This window comes from Camarhynchus parvulus, chromosome 1A, assembly GCF_901933205.1.
Source record: "Camarhynchus parvulus chromosome 1A, STF_HiC, whole genome shotgun sequence".
In the NCBI taxonomy this organism is placed as follows: Eukaryota; Metazoa; Chordata; class Aves; order Passeriformes; family Thraupidae; genus Camarhynchus; species Camarhynchus parvulus.
In genome coordinates, this window is record NC_044586.1 from 13,165,118 (window position 1) to 13,177,989 (window position 12,872).

The 12,872-nt window shown below is 43.2% G+C and overlaps 1 protein-coding gene across 1 annotated transcript in view; it reads right to left on the minus strand.

The window, feature by feature from the left end:
• Positions 1–10,769, minus strand: part of AGK (acylglycerol kinase) — a 36,350-nt gene extending 25,581 nt beyond the window's left edge. Inside the window, exons 1-2 of the mRNA XM_030960653.1 lie at positions 10,428–10,769; positions 2,505–2,544 (exon numbers count right to left, since the gene is read on the minus strand). Coding sequence (XP_030816513.1) covers positions 2,505–2,544; positions 10,428–10,528 — 141 coding nt within the window. The 5' untranslated portion in view covers positions 10,529–10,769. The remainder of the gene's footprint in view (positions 1–2,504; positions 2,545–10,427) is intronic.
• Between the last annotated feature and the right edge of the window lie 2,103 nt (positions 10,770–12,872).

A 12,872-nucleotide genomic window follows, 5' to 3' on the forward strand; every position in this document is an offset into this window, starting at 1 on the left:
CCCAACAAGGCTCATAAAGATTTTATTAGTAATGACATAATTGCTTCGTTATGTAATATACTTAGACATTTATGTTACATACAGGGGCATTTCTAAAGCAAATGCTGATTTGTAAGACAGGAAATAAAAAAATAATAATGCAATATTCTAGAAGTCTTTCAGAGCAGAACATAAGTAAAGACAACTTATAGTCATACATTAAAATGGTTATTAAATATATATATATGAAGGTATAATTTAGGTAAGTCAGTGTCTTTTTCACTTTCTAGTCACATGCACACTTACAGGTATTACACTTTGGACTTCTAAAATGACAACCATTATTCTACAACTTTGAAAATTCCTTTATACAAAGCTTTTATAGTGCTTTATGAATACCAGCAAAGAAACTACATTCTTTTACAGAAAACTATCCTTGAGTGAATTGTTTGCCAGCTAAACAGCACTTCTTTACACGTGCCCAGAGTTCAGCAACAACAAAGTCAATCAGCAAGACTGATCTGCCAAGGAAGACCAAGTCAGCTGACACTGACTTATCCCAGAGACAGAGGTGTAAAATGTTAAAAATATCATAAAATGGGTTCTTCATTATAGAATCTTTCCATAATCATTTGCTACACCAAGGCTGTCATCATAAACTGGTATTTAAATTCAGACACACATGGCAGAACCTTTGCATGAAATACTGCTGTCATGGATTCTCTCTCAGGAAGGCAGCTCCCTCATCAATTTGATAATGTAACAGGCTTAAAAACCTAAAACTCCAATGTAAAAATGGTAAGAACTTCACACACACTTCACTCAAACTAAACTTTTTCTTTGGTGAGTTTGTCTTTATCTTTTTTCCCAATACTTATAATATAGCACTATAAAAGCAAGTAGCATTTTACAAACAATTTTAGATTGCTGTTTTTCTGAAGAACATACCAGACACTTAATGCCTTAATGCAGGACTGCTGTGTGTTTTCAAGCACTATTTGGCAATGACACATCAGTGAGATTGGAAATTACAGCAAGAATTGATTACTAGGCTTTCTGGTTCATTCCTTTCTAATGCAGGAGTCTTCTGCAGGACATTTTCTCAGGCTCTAACCACTAAAATTGCAGGAAGCTCTACTGACAGTGCTTTTGTATTTTCATTTGCAAGAATAAGCCATAACGGAATAGAACCTGTCACTTAATAACCGGATTTAAGAAATGGGAAATTCAGGATTTCCACAACTGAACTATCTGCTGGTACCTGTCTTTTCCTTAGCACTCAGACCTTTTTGACAATACACACAAATCACTTCATCAGCTCCTTTTAAAAAAATTGGTTTAATTTGGTTAGCATGCTTCAAATACTAAAGTATTAATGGCTGTTTTTTGTGATATAAAAAAAATTCTATCACTTTGTTATTATGTAGTAAAAATGAATAGTGAAAACATAAAAACTCTGAAATTACAAGTATGGTTTTTGAAAGCAGTATTTTCAGGGAAAGATTGTCCTTGTTTTTTCATGAGCACTGAGTTCCCCTACATATATTCTGACATGAAGATCCATTGCACAAGACAAGTTGCTGTGAAAATCTTTCAACAACAGACAGGCTAAAATTGGGATAATTCAGGTGCACAACACTTCTTTATTGAGAAAAATCATTTTCACCATTCTACTCAGGCCCCAGTACATAGCAATGATGGGAGCAGTGTTACACCCTGCAAAATGTCAAAGATCTGTCATGAAGAAGCAGGTTTAGATTAAACTTTATTTGTGGGAGGTAAAAACTCTTAAAATCCTACAGAAGTGATGTCATCCATGGGCAGCAGCACTTACATCTCCAAAAGACTGCTTATTAAGGACAAGATTTCTTTGTGGGAATATTGCAGTATGGGAGTTTGTTGACTGCTGTTTGCCCATGCAGGCCACAAGCTAAGAAATACAACAGTCAGTACCCTGAGAGAGTAAGTCTCCCTCCCTGAACAGAGGCCTTCTTGTCACTGATCAGCAACCAGGCTGTCCCCATTAAGTTCCCAGGAGATGGGTCCCAAAAGAGCTAGGTCAGTCAGTCATCACAGCTGGCATCCCTGATAAAGTCACTCAGGGTCAAACAGACAAGGGCAGGGTCTCTGCAGCTGAGCACGGACACAAAGCGGTTTGTGCTGCTTCTGCCCAGCATACAACCCTCCTGGTGGGGCTGGGATTTCACTCTTATCAACAAATCACCTCCCTACCACAAGTTTACAGGCACAGAGCAATTGCACATGCAGCAATGGAGGTCTGGGTAGCTCCAGCAGCAATTAAGATCGCCCCAAGGATAATGCTGCCCTCCCCTGCAGCAGCAGCCAGGACGCACAAGGGGCAGCACCCCCATCCACCCCTGGGCACCCAGGGAAAGAACACAGATGATGGCATCATCAGAATGCTTGTCACGTAGCAAAGGCCCACTGGGAAAATCTCAGGAGCCCTGCACAACCAAGATAAGAGGCAGATTTTAATCTAATTTTATTACTTTAAACAGTATTACCTGGGCTTCTTGGCATGCAGCTCTTCGTAGCAGGTTATCACTATCAGGTAAGACAGAAAAGAGAGGGGACATTATGTTGTGTAAGTTTAAAACAATTTGCTCATTTTAGAAATGTAGGTACATATCCTTTTTACACACAGTTTGACAACACTGGAACAGAAAAAACCCCAAAACATTTTAAGGATAAAACACCCCCATTGATGCACACATGCATATTTTTTTCTGCATGTGCACACAAGCATTCTTTCTACAAAAAACAAAAGCAGAAAACAAAGACCAGGATGTTAAGTGTGCTGAGATTATGTAAACTCTGGCACACTGTGTAACTGTGATTTATTTATTAAATTGCTACATAACTGTACTCCAGAGCTCAGGTGTGGGTTTTTCCAATGTTCTTGCTGCCTGGTGTTTACACTAAAGGTACTTACCATTCTGGCAGTGTAGAAGGGTTCTAGAGAGGACTTAAGTCTTTGTGCATTACAACTGTGAACTGCCCTTTTCATCAGTTTGCAAGCCAAACACACATTAATGCAGCACCTCCCACTCACCTATGCCTGAGCACGGCCCAAAGCAGTAAGTCAGGGAGGTGAAAAACATTCATCTCATTAAGTGAAGGGTAAAAACCAAAGAGAGATGCTCAGTGTTAGATAAGTCACAGATGGTCTGTTCAGAAATATGTTCTTGACTTGTCGCTGGCAAGGATGAGGAATGAAAGTCTATTCCTTCCCCAGCCCCAAAAATGTCCAATTTCTCCTTGCAGACAAAATGCCAAGTATGTTCTGCTGTGCCCAGAGTCTTGCCTGTCCTCTACATACCAACACCCTCCATCCTCCAGCTTGTCCTTGCCTAGTACCTGGCAAGACCATCTATTTTTGTCTCAAAATATCACACACAAAAAACCTCACTTACAGTCAGCATACCAAAACAAACACTGTACCAACCAAAAGGATTAAAGGCCAACCAGACAAAAACAGGTGGCTGGGAGAACAGCACACTTTGCCCCAAAGTGTGGCTCATTGGTCTAAACCCTGCCATGGAAATGGCAGCAGAGAAGGCAAGGCAAGGCCAAACCCAAGCGCCATCTATTTGATTCCACTGGTTTACAGTATTTATCTGTCACTGGAACTATATAAGCTGCTCTTTTTGGCATCACCAAGAGATGCTGCAGTGCCATGAAATGAGAAGGAGGGTGACTTCAGGTGAGATATAAAATTGGGTTCTGTGAAAAGAACTACACTATAAAAGCCACAGATTTATTCCTGGTAATAATGAAAAGACAAAGGAACAGTTCAAGCATGGAAAAAGAAAATATGTGAATAATACCTCATCAGGATAACAAGTAACTGGAATGTCTGCAAAAGAATTCCTCAGAGGCATGCTGTCATATTTGCTCCTTAAAACCAAAGGAGTAGATAATTTGTATTAAGCACCTGCAATATCACTTAGAGGAGCAACAGCCTTGGGTTTGATTGCAGTGATATGATGGAAATGCACCAGTTACAATAACAACTCTGCAAAGGTTGGTGTTCCAGGCTGTGCAGCAGCAGTGTCACAGCTAATTCCAGCTCAATCAACCCAACACGACAGGCTGAGTCCACACTGTGCCACTGAGGGCATGAGCCCTCACACAGGGACATTGCCACCTCCCTCTGCGACTACATGTGGCCAAAGCAAATAGAAAATAATTGCAATTTCAATACATACAATTGAAATATTATGGGATATCAAGGAGCCCCCATTATCAAATGATGGCTGCACAGTTGATGTCTGTGAGAACTGCTGTCCTAACCTTCTGAACAATTCCCAGCCAAACCCACGTTATCTGTTTACTTCACATTGATGCTATTTTGTTCAGAAGTCAAGCTCTGTCACACTGTCAGCCAGGCTGTTTTCCTGGTGCCCCCAGCTTTATGTTGCAGTGTTAATTGTCTTTAAAATGAAGTCCAGCAACACTTCCCAAATACAAGCAGAAAATACTGTGCTCTCCTTCTCAAGCTCAAAGATCCTCAAAACGACTGTCAAGGATTCACCTCAGTGAGTTTTACCCATAAAAATTAAGCTTGACAGTTTAGATGTCAACATTTATGCTGATTTTCTCCTGCATTGAAGCACTTAAAGAGACAGAAGAAGCCTACTTTGACACTTACCATTTTGGTGTCACAGGAAAAGTTTAGATTCTGAGACTAGAAGAATCATTTACTACTCAGCAATTTCCAGGTGATTTGTCTCAGTTCTCCAGCAGCACAGCACCCAGAATCCCACACCATCCCAGCCATATTCATAGGACTTCCGCTTAATTCAACTGGGATATTTCAAAGTCATCTGAGTTTGTCAAGGATATCCCAGGTTTGGTTCAAAGATGCCAGGTAATAGGAATTTTTTAATTTCCTTAAAATATTATGTCAATGCTTAACTAGATTCAAATTCCAGAAAAAACTGTACAGGTGCATTCACAGGGATACATTTGTAAGAACAGCAGTTCTCCTCCTGCATCACAGCTGCTGCATTTACTCACCTCACATGGCTCACCTAAGGTACCCAACTGGCCCTGCAAGTCCTCTGCAGGTCATAACAATCACTAAATAGAGCTAGAAAAAATGTGAAAAGCAGCTAAAAGGTAACTTCTTAAAGCCTTCTGCCTCAGTATATATTCATTCTCAAAATATGACTGCTCACCAGCTCCCAGAAAAGATGAGACTTTAATAACAAACATAAGATTTCGTTGATTTTTTTTTGTACTTTATTGTCTACTATTAGGTAGTAACAAAGCTTTTTCAAGAATCCTTAAACATGAGCAGGTGGAGGCAGAGGGAAATTGCTCCACTGCCTTAAAGAATAGAAAGAGATTTCTTCTGACTTGCACCATATCCACAGCAAACTAAAAATCAATTTTTACTTCACGTTTCCCCGAAGGCCTTATCTACAGCATTTGGCCTTAAAGCCAAACAGACAAGCAGTGTTGCATCTGCTGGCAAACTCAGGGCTGTCTTCCTGCTGTGAGAATTAAGCATCACACAGCTTACAGCTGGGCCAACTTGCTTAAGCAGTAAAAAATTGGGAAACGGAGAGGAACAAACAGTGGCAGCAGGGTATGGAAGAAAGAGACTGTCCTAGGCTGAACCCACAGCCAGAACATTCCCAGCACAGCCTCAAGGCCAGCAGCCACAGCAGCACAGACTGTGCAGAGCAGAGCACCACACCAAAGGATGGAACCAACACAGAAGGGACACAGAGTGACAGTGCAGAGCTCCCCACTCCCCAGCCATGCCAGGCTGCCAGCACACAAGGCTCTGAGAACACATCATCTGTAGGACCTGCCTGGACAGGGCTGCTCTGATTTCTCTGCAACATCCCTAGGGCAGGACAGCTGGCTACTGCTCCTGTCCTGAACATTTTCAGCTGGAATAGGCACAAGATGCACACAATTTAGTATGGATGTTGCTCAAGATGAGGCTGAGTTCTGTGCCCGAGAGCCAGCAGAAGCCAGGGTGGAAGGACAGCTCCCATCATGAAAGTCACTCAGGGCAGCAATGAATGCAACAAGGAGAGGACAACAAAGTTGAGCTGAAGCTGTTTGAGGCTCTCAGCTGCAGCAAGGGTCTGTCTTAGATCCAAGCAAAGCAACTCCTCTAAAAGTGATCACACTACAAATGTAAAAAGCAGCTCAGGATCTCATTCCAAAATGGGTTATCAGCATTAAATCTAAGATTACTAAATATACTCTAACACGAAGAAGTCTAAAAACTTTTAAGTTTAGTGTCTGCACCAAATAGTTTTGTGAGGAGAAACTTGACCAAAGCTGTGCACACAGGATCAGTCCACAGGAGCTATATCAGAACTCCTGAAAAAGATTTTATCTTAGCAGAGAGCTTTTTTGGCTGCTTCTAGTACAGCAAGAGCACAGAATCCTCTTTACTGTGTATTAGAATTTATTTTCATCTTGGCCTTGGAAGGACATGAAAGACAAATCTTAGGTTTCATCAGCTTTACCTAAGACTTAGAATGTTTTTTGACAAAGTTTGGATGAAATAAAGTCAGCTACTCAGGAAGTATATGCAGAAAGGTGACAAAGTGAGTTATCAGCTGGCAAACACACAGAGACTAACATTCAAATTGTAGATAACAGCACCACTCAGGATTACTGGCAGGCAGTCAAAGGCTCAGGTGCTTTGCCAGCATTTTCTACTGAGAATGTCAATACTTTAATATATACAGAGTAAAAGGAAGTATGTGATGAGTCCACTGCCTCAGCAGAATATCCAGGGTCTCCATCCTGACATGGTGATGATCACTTATGCAGTGACATCACTGTAACTGTCTGGTCAAATCTGACAATCAGTTCAGCTGATGTCCATCATACTGGAGATTTTATTTCTGCTGATTTGGCAGAGCTGGTAACTCACTGCACCCCCTGAGGATACAAAGAACAGCTGCAGCTCAGTTCAGGAAAGGTGACGCAGGACATAAAGTTGAGAAGGGATTCCAAACTTGGTGAAAATTTTAAAACAATCAAATAGTAAAGATTTAGAGCAATCAAATGGTACAATCTTTATTTGTAATCACCCTCACCTGTGTATGTTAAGCAGAAGCTCATACACAAGTATGAGATGTCTGCTCATACCTGTGTGTGAGCAGACATCTGACAATCTGCATACTCTTCAAGCTTTGATCTAGGATATTAAATTAAGTGTCTCTTGTACCTGCACCATGATATGCCATAGATTAAAATGAGCCTAGTATATAAATTCATGCAATCCAGACAACCTCTTATGTAGCAACACTGAGTTATCCTCCTTCTTGTCAGATAGCACAAGAGTATTTGCTATCCTAAATGCAAGACAATGGATCTTTAAAGCATACTCTTTTATGAGAGCAAAAGGGATTTTAAGATGCCTTATGGTTTTGCAAGAATGGCAATGGGCTTCTAGTTAACAGTAGTTCAACCAGACATAACTCTCATCATTTGACACATGAAAAACCTTTGCCACCTCCTGACTGACAGCCCTGTGAAGAGGTACCTTCTGCACTATCACATGCTCAGAAGGGCTGAATAACTCATGGCAGAGGGGGAAAAAGCACAAGGTTTCCTACTTTAATTCTTCCTGCTCATCCAAAACTCCTCACTTTAAATTAGTCAGGATTTGAACCAACACCCCCCAAACAGAAAGGCTAACACAGTGACCCAGAAACTAAACACTGCAGGAAGAAAGTACCAGGACTAAGCAGCTCCTCAACCTTTACAGTTATTGCCATCCACAACCTTCAGACCAATGGTGATCCATCACATTCCAGTGCCCCTCTTCCCTTTACAGCTAGGGAGCACAGGGCATCCATACCAGACTCCACAGCACAAATGTCAGGGTGTGCACGGGGGACACCCAGATCCATTTCCAGGCAGGGATGACGCACTGGGAACGAACCTGGAAAAGATAACACTCTTCTTGTCCATACAGCATCCTCCAAAGTCTTAAGGGAGCATTTCAGAGCTCTTCTGTCCCTGTGAGCTGGGAGAGACTGACTAGAGAAGAGCTGCCATTTATCTGCAGGACAGATTGTTATTTACAATAGCTCCACTTTTTGCAGGCATCATGGCTGCTGCATCCAAAAGAAGAAGGAACCTTGAGAAGTCAAAAAAGCAAATCACCTTCTCCTTGCAAGAGAAATATTTTAGAAAACCCACAAGGACAAACAGAGGGATGGCAGGATGGCAAACAAAAATTTTCCTTGGCTGCAAATAAATGACCAACATCAGCTACTTCCAAGAAGTCAGAGGGCAATCTGAGCCAGTGCTGTGCTAAAGCAAGGCCCTTCAGCACGAACTTGTGGTGCCAGAAACCAAAGCACAAGACCTCACTACACTTTAAACGTGTTCTCAAAGGGCAAATATCAGTCTAGTCAGGTATGGCTCATGCACAGCAACAGAGGCTCTGATGTGGATAACAAGAAGCCACAGGGCCAACCCAGCCCCTACAGATCCTTCATTAACCTCCCCCAGCACTGTCTGTGGCCATCTGTGCATGGGGCAAAAGGCACCTCCAGGCTCCCCAGCACAAATGGGACAGAGACACAGAAACTGGGAACAGGGAGTGTACAAAAACACTCACACCAAAAGCCATGCCCACAAGCTGCAGAGAGGCATCCTGGCCCACTCCCTGCTGTCCACCTGCCACAAGGTAAGGTCCTCACTGTTCACAGAGTATCACAAAGGGCTCTTGAGACCACCTTTGAACTCTTCTTTACAATCTTGCCATCAGGCTGCTCTTGTTCCTTGTTTTTCTCTAACATGGATTAAACAACTTTCTGCAGGGAATGGCCCAGAAACTGCTAAACAGTTGTCAGTGTTTCCAAACAGTGTTTAAAAGTGTAAAAGCAGTAGCTATGGCCTGCATCAAAGTCTCACTGAGCTGTCTGTCATCACAGGATTTCCCACCTTGCATTTCCAGTGCCTCCTAAGGAAATGCTGTATTTTCCTTTACAGACAATAGGGAGATTGGAGAATGGGATATGTAAAATTTTTCTGCCCCCAGTACAATTTCTGGGTTAAAGCACCATACCTACGCTTGGGGCAAACAACCCCCACACACTAAAATTTAGATACCAAAGATTCCCTTTTTGGTTGTTTGCCTTTCATATTTTCCTCCTTATTCCCCACCACATCACCTGTGGCACACTCCACATCCTCTGTGAACCAAACACAATTTCACCGCTACCACACAAGAAATCAGTGTACATCTGAACCCAACAGCACACAGGCACAAGAACTCCCAGACACAACAGGCACAAAGGGGACACTGCAGTGCTTCAAGTAAGAAGCAAGCAACTAAAGCATGCAAGTACCATGCAAAGCAAAGGCTGATTTAATGCTAAAGTCCCTAGGTAAAAGGATGTGAAGAGAGTATAAAAACAACACAAACAGATTTATTTTCCTAACATTTCCACCGAGGCTTTGGTAGCATTGCAATGTAAGCAGAAAAGAGCATTGTTAAAAGCCTGAGTAAACAATTAAAAATCATTAAGACAGTGACAATAAGCAGCAGAACCAAAAGTAGCAGCTTTTAAAAATAATTTGGCTACACCTGCTTTTCACTCAAATGAATTACCCATAATCCTGGAGGACAAGGATTAAAAGAAAACCCAGCTTTTTAAAAAACACAAATGAGGATGTTACTTACTGGAAGGGACATCTACCCCCAGGTAAGCAGTGGCAGTGACACCACCACGTATAACTTAAGGGAGCAGCAGCTGCCAGGCTTCTTCCAAGCCGGGTGGGTGACAGCAGCAAAGACTGCACCGGGGGTGGGGACAGCACAAGGCTGCCGGTGCCAGGGCTCAGAAAGATGCAGGGACTCTTTTTGTACCCTGTAGCCAGGGACTACAGCAAACAGGAGGAGGGAAAGCCCACAGGCACAGGACAGCACGCTGGGATGGGCCACGCTCAGCACACCCTGCAGGCCTGGCTCTAGTAATCCCTATAGCACAGGCTCAAAGCAAGCCAGCTGAAGGCACACGTGTGGCTCACGACATTCTTTTCTAGGTTAGACGACAGAAAACCTTCTCCTCTCCAAGAAGCCCCAACACCGCTCATGCCAGCCAGACACCCCCACATCCCCTCTGTTTAAACCTCCCGCCTGAACCCGCCCCAATCCTGCAACGCGGCCGGCGTGGGAAGGCAGAGGAGGCACCGAGCCTCCTGCTCATCCATCCAGAGGGAGATCCATCCCCTCCCGCTCACCCATCCGGCACGGAGATCCATCCCCTCCCGCTCACCCATCCGGGACGGAGATCCATCCCCGCCGCCTGCCGGGGCCCTCCGAGAGCCGACCCCCATTTTAGCCGCTCCCCCTCCCTCCATCTCTCCCTCCCGCCGCCCCGCCCGGCCCGGCCCAGCCCGGCTTGGCCCGGCCCGACCCCAGCCGGCATTACCAGTGCTTCCCATAGAGCCAGTGTCCGCCCCAGCCCAGCAGGCATGCTCCGAACGTGGATTTCTTCCAGTGGTGCCTGAGGGCCGCCAGCACTTTCGCCATGGTGCCCCGCCGCGCAGGGGGGCCGCTGCCGTGCCCGGCCCGGCTCGGCTGGAAACGGCTCCCGCGGCCCCGGCGTTCCGCGCACGCAGCCGGCCGCCCGTCACGGAACCAAGCAAACAAACAAACAAAACAAATTTAAGAAACTCCGCAGGTCCCAAGGAAAAGAGTTTTCACTCGTCCCAGAGTCCCGGCGCTCGCTGCCCCGCTCCAGCCCCCGAGAGGACGTGTTGCCATAGGCTCTTGGCTGCCGGCGCTGACGCTGCCGGGAGCGCGGGCAGATGGAGATGGAGCGTGGCGGGGGACAGAAGTGAATAGCTCTTTTTCCCACATTGTTATAAATAAGAAGCTTGACTAGGCCAATATTCAAGCAGCAATCAATTTATTAATGAATATGGTAAAGTGTGAGCAATACAGCGCTGGGTACAGTGGGGGAAGTTTTCCCTCCAGCTGCACACCAATAGCTGGAGCTTACAGGTATTTATAGGGGCACTCATAAGCTTTCTCAGCAGTTTCTATTCCAATTTTTACGCCACAATTCTACACACTATTGTGATTTTGTTTTTCTCAGGATGTATCCCAGAAAGGAGTATCCCCAGATGGTGGTGGTCTGGTTTCCGAAAGAAGGAAGATGAATCCCATCTGGTGAGGTCCAGCTCTCCAGATGTGGGTCCACCTTTTAATTACAAGGACTATAAATCTGATAACAGTGATGTCCAGCTTCCCTTGGTCAAAACTATAAATCCTTGAGTTGATATTCATCTTCCTTTCTCAAGCTGCTTTTCTCTGCTTTATTAAGGCATGAAATAAGCATATTTCCTTTATATATATTCCAAAGCTATAGTTTCAAGGATACAAGCAATATTCTAAAATTATACTTCAAAAGGTTATTATTGCAGAACTCTTTAAGGCTTAACTACAAGCAAAGAGCAACCTCCTTAACGCTTTAATTCCAATGCTCCTAAATCAACTAAGGTCAATTGCAAACAAAAATAGGTTCAAAGGCCTTCTTCCATGCTTTACATTCCTCAGTTATTATTAAAATTCGCAAATGTCCTATTGTCAGTCTCCACACATATCCCAATCACAAATACACACATTGCCTGTATGTACCTGACACGAAACACAGCTTTGTATTTCACAACATCGATAAAAGTATCCGTGGTGTTGCCCCTGCCCGCACAAAAAAAACCCATAAAAAACCCCAGGAAAACCCCAAACCTGCCAAAACCACCAAACCCAAACCAACCAACCAAAACACAACAACAACAAACCAGAAGAAAATCAAAACAAAACTCACAAGTAAAATAAAATGACAAACAAACAACAAACCGAAAATATTCCATTCCAAATATTCCATAAAATGCAGTTAGAAGAAATTTTGTCCAGGAGGTAGGGGGGGTGTGAAAAATGCGTGTTTTACGATTGGCTTTTTGCAAATATTAAAATGAATATTATATGTGTTGTGTTAGAAAGTTATGCTGTATTAATTCTCTTAAGTGATGTGTTAAATATAGTTTTGGGTTATAAAAAATGTTAACATAGAAACTATGCTATGTAGAATACTTTTTTTTAAAGAAAGGACTCACACCAAGATAGCAGCCACAGGACACCTAAATCTTTCAGAGAAAAAGAATTTATTGCTCCATTATCAGAAGAGATGAACTTCTTCCCACCTTGAAGGCGCTGTTAGGATTCAGAGGAAGAAGTTGATGATGACCAGACAGAATCCTGTGTTTGAATGGAATTTATGCATTTATACATCTCATCATGTATGAGATGTATGAATATGCCAGAGGTTATTGTTTTTAAGGGTTAATCCTCTGTTAACATGTGTCCTTTTTCAGGCTTGTGCTGCCCAGAAAAAGGTACCCGGACGTCCGTAACTCCTTGTCTTTATTGTCTCATGTTGTCCTAATTAAAATTGTCCAAATTATTATTACTCTGATTGTATTACTATTTTTATAACCAATTTATTGGTACTGAACTTTTAAAATTTTAAAAACAAGTGATTGGCATTTTTCACAGGGGGTTTGCTGTTTAAGCCTAATCATCAGGATGGGCATAAGAACCTGCAGAAATGTCTCCAGTCACGCATGGAAAACACCAAGATCACAAGGATGCCATGCAGCCATGAACAGCAGGAACATCCTGCCAGGGGAAGGTGGAAACATAAACAAGGGGCAAGATCTGACCTCATCATGGAAAAAAGCTTTGGGACAAACTAGTGGTGGTAGCCTCTCCTCGCATGAGGTTGTAACTAGTATTAACTATTTTTCACAAGGTAACCCACCCAGTTGATCAAGGGAAGCCAGCACATGTAATCCTTTTGGATTTCAGTGAAACT